The 19,792-nt window shown below is 36.5% G+C and overlaps 1 protein-coding gene across 1 annotated transcript in view; it reads right to left on the bottom strand.

Moving 5' to 3' along the window:
- Nucleotides 1–19,792, bottom strand: part of USP12 (ubiquitin specific peptidase 12) — a 99,753-nt gene that overhangs the window by 24,527 nt on the left and 55,434 nt on the right. The window contains exons 3-4 of the mRNA XM_087436274.1: nt 14,512–14,725; nt 5,784–6,013 (exon numbers count right to left, since the gene is read on the bottom strand). Of these exons, the coding sequence (XP_087292400.1) occupies nt 5,784–6,013; nt 14,512–14,725 (444 nt within the window). The remainder of the gene's footprint in view (nt 1–5,783; nt 6,014–14,511; nt 14,726–19,792) is intronic.

Raw genomic sequence — 19,792 nt, 5'->3', positions numbered from 1 at the left:
CTATATAAATTACAGATCTATGCAAATATGAGTAAACAGGAATACTATGTGTACAAGGTATCTAGTGCACTACAAGATAACTCATCTGGGTCTCAATAGATTCAGTGAAAAAGAGGGGGAAGAAAGGCAACTCAGAGAAAAGAGAACATGATGTGTGTAAGGAAAGATAAATAGCCCACTTTGATAGGAAAGTGAGCAGGGTGATAAGACATAGTATGGTAGAGGTAGGCCAAAGTCAGATCAGGCAGGGCCTTACATGTAGGCTAAAGAGAAAGACTGAAGAATCTGGTGTTTCTCAAAGTGAGATTTGTGGTCTCAGACACTACCTCAGGGGTCTTCATTTTAAATTTTTATCTTTATGATAACATAAAAAATTGACATAAGGATATTCTGGATCATTTGGATATATCTGAGTTACTGTGTTTATACTGACAATTGTGTTGGTGTCAGGTGATGACCAACTGGGGCAGTATTTAACTTTTAAAAGTGTAAACACTTCTGGTTGTTGCTGGACTGCTTGCTATGTCCTAATGTCAGGTCACACCCAGGATCTGGAGATACGAGTCTAAAGATCAGTGAAGTCTAGGTGGGAGACCTGGACTGGGAAATCATCAGCACAAGTGGTAATGAAAGTGAATATGAGCCTCCCAATGCAGAGTGAGAAGCAGCCAAAAATGAAACCCTGGAGGACACCTACACTTAAAGAATAACGAGAAGAAGAAAAGCCAAGGGATGAGATCAAGAAGGAACCATCACAGAACAGAGAACACCAACAGAGGGTGTTGTTACAGAAACCAGCCTCCTACCCAGCTGAGATATTAACAACTGCATTACTAAAATCTGCCATACAAGCACTGTCTCTTCCAAGAAGCCCACCCCAAACCTTCACAAACTTTCCCACTCCCACCTGGATTAGGTCTACTATTCTCCGGCTCCCATGGCATCTTGTGTTTACCTGAACCATACCACATTCTACTGGAATTGTCTGACTATTTATTGATCAGTCTGCACTACCCGATGAGTATCCTGAGGTCAGAAACTTTGTCTTATTCATCTTCTGCCAACCTCTACCCATCTTCTACCTGGCATAGTTGGTACTTAAATATTTGTGCAAAACTAAATGAAGAAATGATATATGTTCACTCTTGAGAAATTCTGAATTTCATCCCTCTAGCTTAGTTTGATAAAGACATAGTACTAATAATCATTTAATGAATCTGCAAGATGATGGTTTAGATTTTGAGGAAATATTCTCAAGTTATACCCTTAATTCTTGGGAGACTATCTGCAAATATATATTACAGGTCATAGGAGGATCTAGTGAAGAAAGGGCGGAAGGATCACTATCCATCCACTACAAATCAAATTAATAACATTTGAGCACTAACAAGAATGGCTGATATCACTTTCTCCTTCAAAAACATTTAATCCCCAGGGCTGGCCCCATGGCCTAGTGGTTAAGCTTGGTGTGCTCTGTTTTAGCGGCCCAGGTTCAGGTCTCTGGCACCAACCTACACCACTTGTCCAAGGCCATGCTGAGGCGGCGACCCACATACAAAATAGAGGAAGACTGGCACAGATGTTAGCTCAGGGAGACTCTTCCTCAAGCAAAAAGAGGAAGACTGGCAACAGATGTTAGGTCGGGGCAAATCTTCCTCAGCCGAAAAAAAAAACAAAAAAAATTTTAATCCTCATTCCCCATCATCCCCCAGTCTACAAAACAAACTTCAAAGGCCTTAGCATGGCATCCCAAACACCTCCACACAGGTCCTAAATCTACTTTGCCAGCTTCACTTATCACTCTATATCTCAACATGCTAAGCAAATTCACCTATTTTCTGTTGCATTGAAGAAGACTGAATTATATAACCTACTTTCTAACAGAGACCAAATTCCATTATACCAAACATCAATCAACTGCCAAATTCTCTGATTATACCTACTATTCCAATTGAAATAGTGCTCTAATAATTGGGCAATGTTTCCTAAAGCTTGGAATTCAGTTATGATAAAATTTTTCTTCGTAAGATACATCTATAAAACTCATGTTAAAATAACTGAAGTTGATTAGATTGAATAAAGATGAATATTGAGCCCAATTTCCAACATCAAACATTTCCCAATCAAGCCATTAATGCAATTAACTGACGGCCGTAGCAACGAACAAAACACACGCCAAAGAAATCCTTAATCTAACCCCAAAACACCGTCAGAGGCTGTCAATGTATTCAAGCACTCAGTTACACCTCTTTCACTTGATCTCAAAGATGCTTGCCAATAAAAATATATTTAGAAAAGAGAATTGTATTCATTTACCAGTACTGTGTCCTTTATTGTTTAAAATTACACTATTCACAATGCTTGTTCTAGAAATGCCTGGTTATAGTTAAAAAGATCAACACATAATCAACAGTCAATAGATCACTCATTGGTGTGGGTTATGATTCTATTTAAAGACCCTATCTTTTCACTCATGGTTGAACCAAAAAGATCACTATTTGCTTAAAAAAAAAGAAGAAAGCAAGAAAGAAAACAATACCATTTACATTAGGACCAAAAAAAAAAAGTGCTTAGGTATAAATCTAACAAAACATGTACAAGATCAATATGAGGAAAACTACAAAACTCTAATGAAAGAAATCAAAAGATGTAAATAAATGTACAGTCCATGTTAATGGACAGGAAGACTCAATATTGTCAAGATGTCAATTCTTCACAACTTGACCTATAGATTCAACACAATCCCAACCAAAATCACAGCACATTATTTTGTGGATAATAAATCAGTTTCGAAAGTTTGTATGATTCTAAAGTTCATAAGAAGAGGCAAAAGACCCAGAACAGGCAACACAATATTAAAGAAGAACCAAGCTGAAGGACTGACACTACCCAGCTTCAAGACTTAGTATAAAGCTACAGTAATCAAAACAGTGTGGTATTGGGGAAAGAATAGACAAATTGATCAATGGGACAGAAGAGAGAGCCTAAAAATAGACCCACACAAATATAGTTAACTGATCTTTCACAAAGGAGCAAAGGCAATTCAATGAAGAGAGGATAGTCTTTCCAATGAATGGTATTGGAACAACTGGACATTCACACGCAAAAAAAAATGAATCTGGACACAGACTTTACATCTTTCACAAAAATTAACTCAAAATGGAGTATAGTCCTAAATATAAAATGCAAAACTATGAAACTCCTAGAAGATTAACATAAGAGAGAATCTAGATGACCTTGGGTTTAGTAATGACTTTTCAGTCAACATCAAAAGTATTTGAAGAACACCAAAAGCATTTCTATGAAGTACCTTTATTAAAATTAAAATATTAAAATTAAAACATTAAAAACTTCTGATCTGCCAAAGACACTATTACGAGAATCAGAAGACAAGCCACAGACTGAGAGAAAATATTTGCAAAAACATATCTGATAAAAGACTAGTATCCAAAATATACAAAGAACTCTTAAAACTCAACAATAGGAAAATAACCCAATTTTAAAAATAGGCCAAAGACACCTCACTAAAGAAAATATACAGATGGCAAATAAGCATATGGAAAGATGCTCAACATCATATGTCATTAGGGAATTGCAAATTAAAACAACGAGATCCCACTACACACATACTAGAATAGCTAAAATCAACAACACTGACAACACCAAATACTGACAAGGATATGGGGCAACAGGAACTCTCATTCACTGCTGGTGGGAATGCAAAATGGTACATCCACTTTGGAGGACAGTTTGGCAGTTTCTTACATAACTAAACATACTCATGCCACATGATCCAGCAATTGTGTTTCTTTGTACTAACCAAAGGAGTTGAAAACTTATGTCCACGCAAAAATCTGCACGTGAATGTTTATAGCAGCTTTATTCATAACTATCAAAACTTGGAAGCAAGCTAGATGTCCTTCAGTAAGTGAATGGATAACTATGGTACATCCATACAATGGAATATAATTCAGCAATACAAAGAAATGAGCTACCAAGCTAGGAAAAGACATGGAGGAAATAAATATATGTTGCTAACTGAAAGAAGAAACTCTGAAAAGGCCACATACTCTATGATTTCAACTATATGACATTCTGGAAAAGGCAAAACTAGGGAGGTAGTAAAATAATCAGTGGTTGCCATGGGTTTAGGGAGGTGGGAGGGGTGAATACATGGAGCACAAAGGAGTTTTAGGGCAGTGAAACTATTCTGTATGATACTGTAATGACAGACATATGTCATTACATATTTGTCAAAACAAATAGAACCATGGAACAGACAACACCTAGAGTCAACCCTAAAGTAAACTATGGATTTTAGTTAATAATAATATATGGATATTAGCCCATCAATTGCAACAAATGTACCTCACTAATGCAAGATGTTAATAATAGTGTAAAGTGGTGAGGAGGAGGTATTTGGGAACTCTCTGTACTTTCCACTCAATTTTTCTGAAGTCTATTAATTAAAAAAAAGACAGTTCCTTATGAGTCTCTGCCAGTGTTATCTGATTTAGTAAACCAAGTAGACTATGTTATTCTTCCAAACATCCATAAAATATTTCTCTTACTTTTCTTGCTTGTGAACTCTCTTTCCCAATGGACCATGCTACTCTCCTATGCTATTAAAAACTAGTAGTACAATTGTCATAGTAAAGACTGGATCAGGCAAATATCATCAGTGGATGTTAAATCTTAGAGGCGATTTCGATGAGGAACAAGACTTTTGTGTCTCCCCAAAGACTGCCTACTAGTTACAAGGGCATAAAAACCAGTCATCATGAAGTGGAGAAAATGAACAACACCTAGAATGGGAGACCAAAATTAATTTCACCAGTGAGGGGCAGATGGATATTGTGTGCCTAGATGTGATACCCTGAGAAAGACACAGCAATAACTATGAATTATTCCAGCCAAGAATGTATAACCCGCATCTAATTAGAAGGAAACATCAGACAAACTCAATATGAGGAACGTTAGATTAAAAAAAAAGAGGGGAGGGAGGGGGACATATTCTTTAAAAATGTATATGTCATAAAAGACAAAAAAGAATATGGAAATGTTCCAGATTAAAGGAGGCTAAAAAAAACATGATAACTATATACAATGCAAACTACTACTCAACTCTAAACTGGATTCTGTACTGAAGGGGAGGAAATGCTATAAAGGACATTATTGGCTCAACTGGCAAAATTGGATAGTGGGAGGCCTCATTAAGTATGAGTTTAATCTTTCATTCCTCAAGCGAGAAATAAGATAACAAGGTAAGAATGTAACCGGAGTGCTGGGTTATCTGATCCTACATGTAATCAGTTTTCACGCTTCTTCCATACTGTTCATCTTTACAAAGGATCCAGCAAAGTAGGTATTTTCCTCTCCCTGAGTATACACAGTGTGCTTTAGTTTTTATTCCAACCATAAACAATAAACATAATTGTAGGAAAAGGAAAAACAATCAGTATAACTCCCTGACCTATAAGCTTCTGAAGAGCTTAACTAAGATATTAATTTCCAGAACATGGCTCTATGGCCTCATATTTTGAAACGAAAGCCAATAGCTCAAACTGCGGTAAGTGTTCTTCTATCACCTCAAGTATTCACTGTTAATAAGCAGCATTATGAAAAAGCATAGATTCCTTTCAATTGACAAGTACATCTTTAACATTCATTTATATTATACCTAAGAATTACAACTTTCAAACTCATCTCTCACACTCATCCTCAAAGAACTTTTAATATAATGAATCAAATTTGTTCTATACAAAATTTTATGATATACTTACAGTTTCACAAGTAAGACATCTGGTTTCATTAGTTAATGTTCCCTGAAAGATCTCATGAACCCAAGTTGGGTCTGGTGTGCTGTTGTTATTTTCACTGTCAATATTACCATTAGGTAAACGGCCATTTTGTTTTTCCTGCTTTCGCTCTTCTTGTAAAATATCAGCAATTGTATTTAGCAGGTAATTTAAGAATTCATGGGCATCTTGCTGCATGTAGTTGTCAAAAAGCTCTAAAAATAAAAACATATTAGAGAATTATTTTAGAATTAAATAACTTCATTAAAAAACTAAATTTAATGCAGCATTATTCACCATAGCCAAGAAGTGGAAGCAACCCAAGTGTCCGTCCACTGATGATTGGATCAAGAAGATGTGGTATATATATATAACGGAATACTACTCAGCCATAAAAAAAGACAAAATCGTCCCATTTGCAACAACATGGACGGACCTGGAGGGTATTATGTTAAGTGAAATAAGCCAGAAAGAGAAAGACAAACACCGTATGATCTCACTCATATATGGAATATAAACCAACACACGGACAGAGAAAACTGTAGTGTGGTTACCGGGGCAATGGGGGTAGCGGGTGGGCACAAGGGGTGAAGGGAGACATGTATATGCTGATGGACAAACAAAAATGTACCACCAAAAATTTCACAATGTTATAAACTATTAAAACATCAATAATAAATAAATAAATAAATAAATAAAACAGTAACTGACATTTTTTTTTTTTTTGGTGTACGGTTCTACAAATTTTAACACACGCATTGACTTATGTAACAACCACCACAATCAGGATACATAACAGTTCCATCGGCCCAAAACACTCCCTTGTTTTATATTTATGTAAACACCATTTATTTATATAAATATATAAATATATTTATATAAACAAAATACCTGTTATATTTAAACTCGCATCTCATCCATAACCACTGGCAACAACAAAAAAAAACTAAATTTAAAAAAAAATATCTAGGGCCGGCCCCGTGGCGTAGTGGTTAAGTCAGCATGCTCTGCTGCTGGCGGCCCGGGTTCAGATCCTGGGCACGGACTGACGCACTGCTTGTCAGGCTATGCTGTGGTGGCGTCCCATATAAAGTGGAGGAGGACGGGCATGGATGTTAGCCCAGGGCCAGTCTTCCTCAGCAAAAAGAGGAGGATTGGCATGGATGTTAGCTCAGGGCCGATCTTCCTCACAAAAAAAAAAAAAAAAAAAAGAATATCTAGGGGCTGGCCTGGTGGCGCAAGCAGTTAAGTGCCTGCGCTCCGCTTTGGCGGCCTGGGGTTCGGAGGTTCGGATCCCGGGTGCACACCGACACACCGCTTGTTAAGCCATGCTGTGGCGGCGTCCCATATAAAGTAGAGGAAGGTGGGCACGGATGTTAGCTCAGGGCCAATCTTCCTCAAGAAAAAAAAAGGGGGGGGAGGATTGCATCGGATGTTAGCTCAGGGCTAGTCCTCTTCACAAAAAAAAAAATATCTAGTATTCTAGCAGAACTAAGTACAAATGTTTGGTATTGTTAGTAATGTACAAGAAATAGATATATTTCTTATGTAAAATTATGACTGAGTTTAGGGAAAAGAAAGTTAAGACGAATGAGAATCTTTTTTTTAAGAAAAAACAATACTAACTGATTGATGAGAAAAGGGCAAAACTCATCCTCAAACATTTACATAACATACTGAAGAGATAAGAAACAACTGCTTTTCATTAGCTCATCTAATATTGTTCCACAAATATTACGACATGGCCATGTTTTAAAGTGGAAGCTGGACGACCTGTTGCCAATGCCAAACCAAAAGCAGGAAAACCACACAGAAAATTTGTTAAAATTATAAATTACTGGGCCATCCATCCTAGAGACTCTGACTTAGTAAGTCAGAGATGAGGCCCGGAACCTGGGACTTTTCAAAGCTCCGCCAGGTGACGCTGACGTGCAGTCAGGTTTAGGAAATAACAGTATCATGAATTACCTATTTAATCCACATAATCTCTAAGGCCCCTTCCAAACGTGAGATTGGATTTTATAACTCCATGAAACGTTCCCTGCAGCTACACAAATGAGCAAAGATGATGGAAATACTGACAGTTGCTAACATGAAGCGCTTTACCCTGTGCTTAGCATTACACACCCCAAGACTGAAGAGGAAGGGCTTTAGAGGCATCATCTCATTCGATCTTCTTAACAATCCTGTGATACTGTTACTAACGCTATTCTACAAATGAGGAAATGGGATCAGAGAGGGTAAAGTCGTGCTGCTAGGAACGGCAGGGCCAGGACTCACACCAGGCAGTCCGGCTCCACCAAGCTGCATACCAAGGAGCACGCCAGTGGGACCGAGCCACTCAAGAGCACCCAGGGTTCAAGAAAACGCACTGAGAACATTACCGAGTTAGGACATTTTACCTTTAGATCTTCGATGCCCATGTGATAAATTCCAGAAAGATTACCGTTTATATTTCGTAAATGAAAGCATACAAATTTAGAAGAAAATTTAGGGAAAGTCTTTCTAAGATAAAAGGAATAAAGTATTACATCTTAGAAGAGCTACAGAAACGACTACATAAAATTAAGTTCTATGCATTAGAAATCACTTCAAAAGTTAGAAAGTGAAATCTGAAAATTATTAACATCTTCAACATATAAAGAGCTTATACAAAAGAAAACACAAAGTGGGCAAAAGACTTGAAATCAACAATTAATAGAAACACAATTCAAAAGGTTAAGAAACATGAGGAAAACTTTCAACCCCAGGGTAATCAAAAAGATTTTGATTTTCCTGTCTGTAAAATGGAACACCATCTTCCTTGGCAAGGTTATTGTAAAAATAAAATGTAGACAAGTGAAAACATTCATTGTGGAGATATGTTAAAAGAAAATAAAGAATAATTTTAATCTTGGTGTCAAAAAGACCTTTAAAAAGTATTACATTTAAGGTGCAGCTACTAGAGCAAGACTTTGGATTCACATTACAGTTCTACCTCTAATTATATGTATGTCATAGGCAATCTACTTAACCTCTCTGTTGGATCTCAAATCAAACATAATGCAGCTGGAGCCATGCTTCATCTCTCTGCTCTAAGTTTGTTCTGAGGGGTTTGATTAGTCTTAAACAAATGCCCTATGTTATTTTTAAGAACAATAAAAGCCCTGAGTCTTAGGAGTTACTACATTAGCCTACGTGGATTTAACATCTAACTGATCTTTAATTTGATGTACTGTGCGTCCACTGGTTTCCACTCCATCTCTCTGGGACCAAGCCAAGTCGTGTCCAGAACCCTCAGACAGCTCTGTCACTGGACCAGTCTAGGCCAAAGCTAAGACAACTGAAGTCCATTACCTTTTAACCTTGCCTCTCAATCCAATAATCCTCTATCCCTGAAAATACTACTCCACCCTCAACCCCAGTCTCCTATCCTCTACTATTCTCATTCGCTTATTGTATCTTATTTCCTTACTCATCCTTGGGATTCTCTTCTTTTCCAACCCTTCCTGCTCTCTTCTAGGAACTGCTTTCTGTTCTAAACTCCCCATCTCTTCAACCTTTGGCATTTTCTAGCTCCCTGCTGCCACTGCTAAACCATTACACTTTCACTTGCATATAAAACCTTTCCCTCAATCAAAAAAGCACTTAACATCTGGCCACACTACCCTTAACCCTCCTCCTTCTACAGTCATCTGCCAACCTGCCCTCATCCACTGATACCGATTCATGGTTTTTCTGTCCACCCTGACTCCTGCACTAACCTTGACACTTTCAGCGTCCAGGCAGCTTCCTTAAGGGCACGTGGACACTTTAAAAATCAAGAGCTCTCATCTCTCACTCACTCACCCATCCCCAGGTCACAAATCTAGAACCACTCACCTGAGGAGGTCCACTAAGATAAGGACTGGAAGGAAATTACGCTAGAGTTGATTAGGGGGCTTTAAAAAAGTAAAAATAAATTGGAAAAGTCATGGAGGAATCTAAAAAGAAGGATAATGGGGGAGGATCAGTAAAAAGGTTTTATGAAGACTGCTAAGGGCCTAACTAAGGTGAGAGAGGAATAACTAACTCTGACAGATCTACATGCTGGCTCAATGCCACAATCTAAAGTTGTCTCATTCTTCCCTGTTAAATTATTTTAGCATATATCCATGTTTTTCAAAATAATTACTTTTTTTGTAAAGCAAAAATGTGCAAACCTTTTTGTTTTTTAAAAACTTGAAACATCTTTTTTTGGATGTTCTTTTAGCACAGAACAATGACTTCATCTTCACAGGACTACCTCAACTGACTTGAATGCTCTGGAAATGAGATGCAAAGTAAACCAGAAGATACTCTTTAAGTATTTTGTGGAAATATTTAAAATAATTTATAGTCCATTTTCTATATAGTGTACTAAGTATGCCAGAATCTTGCAGTCCCTAAGAGCAGCCACTACAGTTTTAAAAACATCAACCAGGACCACATAAACATCAAAACAACACCGACTAAATGGCCTCAGGACAATCCCTGTAAACTCTATTATATTTCATTTCTAAAATCTTGGTTTTCTTATGGTTTGCTTTCTTCTCTGCTAAGTACCATAATGGGAAAGGTGGACTTCAGACTTGCTTTGGCACATTAAACAAATTCACTCATTCAACAAATATTTTGTAAGCACCTACTATGTGCCAGGAACTGGATTATGAGCTGGGAATACAATGGTGAGAAAAACAAATGGGCTCCCTCCATCATGGAACTGACAGTCTAGTGGGACAGACAGTTTCATTATCAATAAATGTATATGAAATGTATATAAACTGTTAAAGTCCTGATATAGCTACAACATTAATGCAAAAAAATTAAAACTAAATCACTGCTTAAAAGTAAGTTATGTTTTCTTCAAAATTCAGAAATAGCTATAGCTTTCATTACACAAAATGCTTTTTGGAGAAAAAGGAATGAAATGAATATGGGAAATTATTTACTCAAATCTATTTAATAGGTGTTATTTTTGAACAATCAAATTTCCTCACTTGAGGAAGACCAATACTTAAACATACACACTTATATATTTGTATTTGTATCTCTCCACAGCACCTGAAACATTGCTACGTACATAGAGGTTCCTTGAGAACAGGACCCTTTCTATCTCATACACGGCTGTATCCCCAGCACTTAGAACCGTGCCCGCCACATATTAGATGTGCTTGACATTTTTTGAATGAATGAATGAACAGCAGGAGTTGAAACAACTAAAATGACATGAGAAAAATAAATTTGGCCCAACACAATTTGAACTACGGACATTGCTAACATTCGGTGAGTCGGAGCACACAGCTACAGAAGCCAGCTAATCTAACTTTCAAGCCCAGCTTAAATGATCCCAAGCTCTCCAGGTGAGTCAACTCTAACTAACATAGAATTAGATCACCAATCTGTGTTTTAATTCTTCTAAAATAATAGAGAGCCTATGGGAAGTTAGTAATTTTAAACACGCCTTCAGTTCTTACCTAGATAACCGCAATAGCCTCCTGGCTGGTCTCCCTGCATCCTCTCATGCTGCCCACCCCCACCCTTTCCCATGGCCATGCCACACAGCAGGAGAGGGATCTGTTCCTAATGCACATCAGAACGTGCCACCCATCTGCTCAGATCCCATCTCCAATGGCTTCCTAATAAAATAAAAGTAAAACCCAAGTTCCATGCCCCTGCCTTTCTCTCAAAAGTTTATCTTCATCTTACTCCGCTCCAGCCACGTTAATTTTCTTGCTGTCCTTCAAGCACTCAGGGCAACTGCAATTTCTGTTCTATCTGCTTGGAACAACTTTGCCTCAGATCTTCAAATGGCTTGTTTCTCAGTTCAAATCTCTGCACTAATGTCACTCATCAACTCCCTCATTCTCTATCCCCTTTCCCTGCTTTATTTTTCTTCACAGCAATGACACATTATATTACATAACTGTTTGTCTTCCCCACTAGAATCTCAGCTCCCTGAAGGCAGAGGCTTCGTCTTATTTCTATATCCCTAGGTCCCACACAGTGCCTGGCACACTGTAGGAACTAAATACATAATAATCAATTCACACATTCAGTTAGTTTCCCATCATCAAAGATAACATATTTACAGAACAAGCATTATCACACTGGGCTACAGTCCTCTCATGCCATGATTAGGTAACATGAATTTAACTTTTAAAAAAACAAAAATCCATTACTGATATTAAAACAGATTCTTTCCAAGGGACATCAAAATGATTAGTAATATAAAGCAATGGTGGTTAAAACAATATGGTGCTAACATCTACTGAGAATATAGAACACAACACGGAAGGAAATTCATTTAAGAACAGCCCAACAGTGAAAGTTAGTGGAAATACTGAAATGGGCAACATACTTTCCAGAGATTTAAAACCAGCAAACAAAATCTCAGAAGGAGAGTTATACAAGGGATAACCTATTAAATCCTCTTTGCTTTGTATGCTCTTCTTTATATAATTATCAGGAAAAAAAATCAAAAGCCAAAAATATATTTCAAAATATACTTAACAAAAGCCAGCAGCATCAAATAATAAACAAGCTTTTCTACTAAACATTGTTTATGAAGTATAGAAAAATGAAACAAAACTTCTGAGAAAATGGGTTTGGAATATGCATTCTGGAACCAGTCTGATTCACCAAAGTATTTAAGAAGTCTACTGTGCATCAATTTACTCTGCCTAAACACACATAAAAAATTCAGAAAATACTGAACTATTAAAAAGTAATAAACACTGTAAAAATATCCCAGCTTTGACAAGCAATCATATAAAACCATAGATATTTAACAACACGGAACTTTCAAAGCACAGTAACTTGAACTCTGTTTAGCATGAGAGTCAATCTAAATTTTAAAAATCATTGTGTACTTAAAGATGATGTTATGGACTGCCTGCCTGTGTCCCTACAAAAGTCCTATGTTGAAACCCTCATCCCCAGTGCGACACTATCTGGAGATGAGGCTTTGGGAGGTGATTTAGGTCTTGAAGGCTGAGATGAGCATCCTTACAGGAGAAGACCTGAGAGAGCTTGTTTCTTTCTCTCTTCGCCATCTGAGAAGACAGCAAGAAGGCAGCTATCTACTAAGCAGAAGAGGGCCCTCATCAGACTCCAAATCTGCCAGCACCTTAACCATGGACCTCCCAGCCTCCAGAACTGTGAGGAACAAATGTTGACTGTTCAAGCCACCCAGTCCACGGTGTTTTTGTTATAGTAGACAAACGAAGAGCACATGCAGCATATTAAACAACAAAGTCAAGAAAAGTGTGCTATTAAATGAAAAGAAAACAAGTGTGTTCTGAGTTTCATGTTTCTGATGCTGAACGTTCCTAAAATACTAATGAAATCACTGAGAAAGGATGGCATGTTCACTATCATGCACGTGAATTTTCTACCAGGACAAAATTTTTAAAGTTTCATACCAATACAGACAAAAAGACTGAGAAGACTTGAACCACTCAGTCCACATTCTAATGGAGTTGTATTTGGCCTTCTTAAAAACAGAAAACACTATACAGATCTGTAATTTAAGAAGGTAAATATGTATAGCCTTTATCAGAGAAATACAAAAAAGATGAATTTTTTTGAGTAATTAATCAACTGTTCTATATTTGTATATGGAGAAAATGAACAATATCTTTAACATGTGTATCAGATTCAAGAATAACAGCCTAAAGCCATATTATTTCAGCATCTTCTTACATTTTAGGAAACTAGATATGACCTAGGCTTCTCTCAATTCATGTGATAATGAACACTGTCAACTGAGTTAAGGGCAGGATTACCATCGGTGCATTTGATAACCAACCTTAAAGACTTCTCTAATCATATATCTGTGGGCATCTTTCTATCAGATATGTAACAGATCAAACTGAAAATACCACTCAATTTTATTTGTACAATGAATGAAATGCCTACACCAAACAAAACCCAGAATTCTACATGTTATTTAAATCCCATTTGAATTTTCTGAGGTAGCATACCATATTAGAACACTGAGCTTAGATGTCAGGGAGAAGTGTGGGACCCTGACAAGTTACCTTAACTTCTCTGAGCATCGATTATCTCATGTAAAGTGAGGTAATAATGTCTAACTTTTGGGCTTGCTGTGAAAATTAAATGAAAAATATTTTAAGAGAAAAAATGGAAGTGGGGCTTAATCAGTAGCTATTAAAAGAGGGTGGGGGTGGAGTTAAAACTATCTACCCAAAGCCAGAAAGTATGATTTATTGTTCTGGCTCTTTCCTTTCCTGGAGTGTGACTCCTGACAAGTCTTTTAGCCTCTATTTTTTTCACGGCTAAAATGAAGGAAATAACATGCTCTCTACATCAGGTTATTGTAAGGATCATATGAGTTAACATACATGAAAGCATTATGAAAACAACAAATGAACAATAACGTGGGAAAAAACACTTCATTCTTGATAGAAAAGCCAAGCAGACAAAAAAGAGAAATATATAATAATTTCTCTTTTCCTGGCACATAGAATTTGATCTTCATATAACGTACTTCAAACATTAATCACACCTCATGTTAATTACTGTGTGACTATCTCCTCACTAAACTGGTACTTCTCTAAAAACAGGAACATCATCTTTGGTTTTCCAACAGCTAATATATCATCAGGCATCAAGTCAACACTTGCTGAATTGCAGTATGCTATATTGAACCTTCCTGTTACATACGTAATACATCAAGAAGTAGAAGAATTACCATTTTCTTTCCGTAATCTTGTTATGAACTTCTTAGGAGGAATTACTCCAACCTTTTTCTTCTGAGTGGCTATGCTATGGAAGAGATCTGCTAAGCATGTAAGAAGGTTCTCCTTCTTCCTAGGTTGACTCTTGTATGCTAGAACTTTTTCCCGAAATGGACGACAAAAATAAAGTGCTTGAAGAACTGAATTACAGTAGCAGGTATTCCCAAACTAGAATAGAAAAAAAAAAAAAAACTTTGTTAAATTTGGGGCAACACACTTTTAAAAGAATTTCCATGTGTATAGTTGAGAGAATAGAAAGAGAATATAGGGAATTTACGATCCTCATAAATTAAAAGGTATCTGAGAGCAGAAATTATTCTGACTGCAAAGTAGCCATTTTAACATTAATTGGAGGCTCTACACATCAGTTCCAGGTTAAATTTGAAGGAAAATATATGCAATAAATTTGGCCTTTACGAAAACTGATCTAAAGAACTATATAGTTTAAATAGCAAGATTAGGTTTAGGATTTTCTTTTCTTTTTCAATTCTCGTTGTTATATAGTGTTGGTTGTATACGAAGCATTTTACATATTAAACATTTAAAAACATAACTCTCAAAAATTCTTTAAAAAAGCACAAAAGTGAGGTTTTCTATCAGGTTCCTAAGTGACATCCAAAAAATAAACAAAAACAAGATCCTCTGAAATGTTAGATTAAAAATCATTAATGTGACAGCCTAACAACCACTGAAATGCCAGGTCGTACTATTCTTGATATATCAGCAAGACACAGTCTTTGGCTCCAGAGTTAAATCCTGAACTATGTATCTATCTCTTGCTGGCCATGCGATCTGAAGTATATAACTACAGCTCACTGAACTTCAATTTCCTCCTCTTTAATAGAGGAAAATAATCCTGCAGATTATTACAGAGAAGATGAGACATAGTTTTATAACTATTTATTGCCTTCCTTTTCCCTTCCCATTAATAGACACTGGCTCCCAAAGTCAGCTGATAAAACACCCAGAAGTCCATCAACGAGGATCTGGGGAGTACTTTGAAACTGTAAAAAAAAGAATGAGGACAATTCTCATTGTACTGCCATGGGGCGAGATAACATATATATATTAACTTAGACTGGGTAGAGACGAGTGTTTGAGAGTAGGCAATATCAAATGTATGTCCACAGACATGCACACATTTGCCTATATTTAAAAACTAGGAAGGATAAGTTAAAAGTGATTAAAAATGGTTATTTACAGAGAAAGAGGGGAAAAAATGGAGGGGAATAGAAAGTGAGATTCCTGTGCATGTACATTATAAAAAGATTACTTTGTACCAATTTTTTTAAACTAAATTAAATCATAAAAGAGAAAAAAAGAAATTCCTAAAATTGAAAACAAATAGAAATAAATAAAACCTAAACATGTATCAAGTTGGTGGTAAAACTATACAGAGAAAAGAATTACGTCAAGTGCCTTTAAAACACAGAACTTTTACTATACATGCCTACTGCAGTACAGCCTAAGAATAAAAAGAACAAGGAAATCTTACACAGCATCCAGTAGTCACATTGTTAGAATTAATCTGTTGATACTGTTATTTTGAAACTACTATAGATATATTATAGGACAAAGCAAGCAAGGAATTATGTTGATACCCTTAAGAACCAAAATTTTTAAAGTAAAGAAGAAAAGGGTGAAAGGGATAATTCGGTACATGTGTGTGGTGATGGGTTGTAATTAGTATTTTGGTGGTGAACATGATGTAATCTATGCAGAAATAGAAGTACAATGATGTACACCTGAAACTTTTACAATGTTATAAACCAATGTTACTGCAATAAACAAAAAATTAAAAAAAAAAAAAAAAGTAAAGAAAAGTTACAATAATAAAAATCAGAAGAGTAAAACCCCTGTAAACTTATATTGGAATTAGAAATATCAGTATAAACTCATGCCTTTTTGTAAATCTTAAAGTGAGTGATTGTGTGTGTCTGTGTGTGTGTGTGTGTCTGTGTGTGTGTGTGTTTTCAAGTTCTGTCCACTGAAAAGGCCAGCAGCAGTAAGTTTCCCCTGCACTCAGATTGTGGTCTCAAAAAACCTCTTTCCCACAAAAAGGAACTAGGACACCTTGCAGATATGGCTACAGAAGGTCTGCGACAGGAAACATACAAAGTACAAGATTAGCCTGGAATATCTTTTTGTGTGGATCCAAGAGCCAAATTTCTTTTTTTTTCTTTCTTTTTTTTTTTTTTTGAGGAAGATTAGCCCTGAGCCAACCTCTGTTGCCAATCCTCCTCTTTTTTGCTGAGGAAGACTGGCCCTGGGCTAATATCATGCCCATCTTCCTCTACTTTATATGGGACGCTGCCACAGCATGGCTTGATTAGCAGTGCGTAGGTCCGTGCCCAGGATCCAAACCCGCAAACCCCAGGCTGCCGAAGAGGAGTGCACGAACTTAACCACTACGCCACCGGGCTGGCCCCCAAGAGGCAACTTTCATCAAAAAGGATGACTGCAATGATAAAAGCACATCAACTACATAAAAATCTATGAATTCATAATGACATTAAAGGGCCGGCCCCGTGGCTTAGTGGTTAAGCGCAGGCACTCCGCTACTGGCAGCCCGGGTTAGGATCCTGGGCGCGCACCAACGTACCGCTTCTTCAGCCATGCTGAGGTCGTGTCCCACATACAGCAACTAGAAGGATGTGCAACTATGACATACAACTATCTACTGGGGCTTTGGGGAAAAAAAAGGAGGAGGATTGGCAATAGATGTCAGCTCAGAGCCGGTCTTCCTCAGCAAAAAGAGGAGGATTGGCATGGATGTTAGCTCAGGGCTGATCCTCCTCACACACACAAAAAAAATAATAATAATAATGACATTAAAAACAAAGAAACCTACATTAGTCTCCAAGAGAAGTTGTAAACTAATATATAAAAGGAAAGCATCAATGTTTTATCTTGTCTTTCTTCTAAGAACCATATTTCAGGGGGCACTAAATAGTTGATGAAGGAAATTCTTGTTTATAGCAGAATTCCAGATAATAAATTCAGAAGAAATGCTTGTAAATAATGGATTAGGCAATAATTATCCATGGATACCAAAAGCATTAGGTTAAAGGTTGATGGGGAACTCTAAAATGGAGGGCTCAGGCCTGAACCCTCACATTAAAAATGAACAAAACTTTTGTCTTGTGCTGTGATACACCAAGAAATATACAGCAACTCCTATGAAGTATTCCTGTCTTAAAAAACAAAACAAAACCACTCAACTTTAATCAACTGTCTAGATCTAACTACCAATTTACAAGATATTCAGGGAACAGAAGAACAAGCTAAACAATACCACAAAAAACGAACACGACACGAGACCCAGTGAAGATACATGACTTCCACATTCACACAGTCAGAGCCAAGAACTGATTTCATCAAGACAGATGCTTTAAAGGCTTTCCAGAGAAATGCTAAAAGAAGTATATTATAATGATGCATTGATATTATTGGTCATAAATATAACTATGGATATACTTCAACAAAGCCTATCCAGGGGCTAAGTATACCTGCAGCAGAATAATATTACTAAGGTTAACTTACCAATTACTCAGCATTAATTAGTCTGAAAAATACCAGTATTTGTACCACAGTCTAATGACTCTAATGACAAACTATGGTTCTGTCAATTAAAGAGACAATCTCCATAATTTGGACATTTTTATTAAAGAATAAACAGGAGGAGACTCTACTAACTTCCACAGAGTAGGTAGACAGAAACAAAAGACAGCATCTCACAAGATATCAGAAAAAGTTGTGATAATGAGCTTGACCTACTTACAAAAAAGAAGCAAATGGGATAAGCTGAGGAATTAGAGGGAGTCTACATTTTACAGAATGCTGCAAGCCAACCTCTTGCTCATCTTGCGAATATAAAGCAATAGGCAACACCACAATCAATTCTTTGAGGTCTTCTGTTATGGTCTTCTTTTACTTACCTTCATCAATCCCATTAAAGAAAAATTAAAGGTTGAAACTACCACGACGTCTCCAGAATAAGCTAACTTTCAATCTTATTCGTAACTCTGAAACTTAATTTCCTTGACTTTTAATAGTAAGTTTCATTCTACTTCCTAAAATCTAAAAATATATCCTTCAAGTGTATAGCTTTCATGCAAAAGATTGTCTGGGATGATTTCCTCCACATTCTTATTTCTGAATGCTCAATTTCTAAAAAAGACATTGCTTTATGGTTGAAACCCACCCAATGTTTTTTCAGCTGGCTCTGAAGATCAAAGGTATGACCAGGTTTAAAATCAGGGGAAACAAATTTTAAAAGGAGCCACCCTCAAGGTGGGATCATTGATTTTTCAATCACTTATTGAACACAATGACTTATCCTTGCTTTCTCTAATGCCTTTTTCTCTAAGTCTTAAAAAATGCCCCTCCACAAATATTAATCAAATCCCCACCAATAAGATCATTTTGAGTACACATCCCTAATATATGTATATTTATTTACAAATTATATATGCACGATATATATGTACATTAAAAATACAACAAATATGATTAAGATGAAGCAAATATTTAAAATTTGTCTTACTATATTAACTTTTTTGTTTTCACCAAAAATTTTCAATCCTATTTACCAAATTTGTTTGAATTCATTTAAGTAATTATTTGCCTTGAGAGCAGCATAGCATGGTAACTACGTGCACAGGATCTGAAACCAAACCGTCTACGTTCAAGTCTGGTTCTGCTACCTGACCCTGGGAAATTACTAAACCATTCTGCTCATCAGTTTCCTCATCTGTAAATGGAGTTTATCAGTTTCCTCATCTGCAAATGGGGTTTATAACAGTGCCTACATCTTAAAATCTTGTAAAGAATTAAATGAATAATCTGCGTGAAGCCCATGGAACAATTCCTAGCACCTCATCATTACACAGTTAATTTTGAAACAATCTTTTTAAGCCATTTGTCCATTTTGAAGAATTAGATAACTGAAATTAAATCATATAATCTCTAAATCTACATTTAAATTATAATAGATATAAAAGCATAAATGAGTAAGACAGAGTGATGCTGTCAACTCCTTGGCACTATGGAACTTGAGTAACATAGGACCATTTCACACATGGATAGAGTATGGGTGCCAGTATCATCCATTTATTAAGAATTAGTAAAGCTTAATCTATCTTTCATTTTTAGATAAAAATAAACATTAGAAATTCTAATATTTCCTCCCATACCCCAATAGATCATCTTACATATTTCATTTGGAGATTACTG

The sequence above is a fragment of the Ceratotherium simum genome, chromosome 10, assembly GCF_057802395.1.
Source record: "Ceratotherium simum simum isolate JZ-2026a chromosome 10, ASM5780239v1, whole genome shotgun sequence".
In the NCBI taxonomy this organism is placed as follows: Eukaryota; Metazoa; Chordata; class Mammalia; order Perissodactyla; family Rhinocerotidae; genus Ceratotherium; species Ceratotherium simum.
The sequence above is the reverse complement of the archived record's forward strand: the minus strand, read 5'-3'. Positions and strand labels throughout refer to the sequence as shown.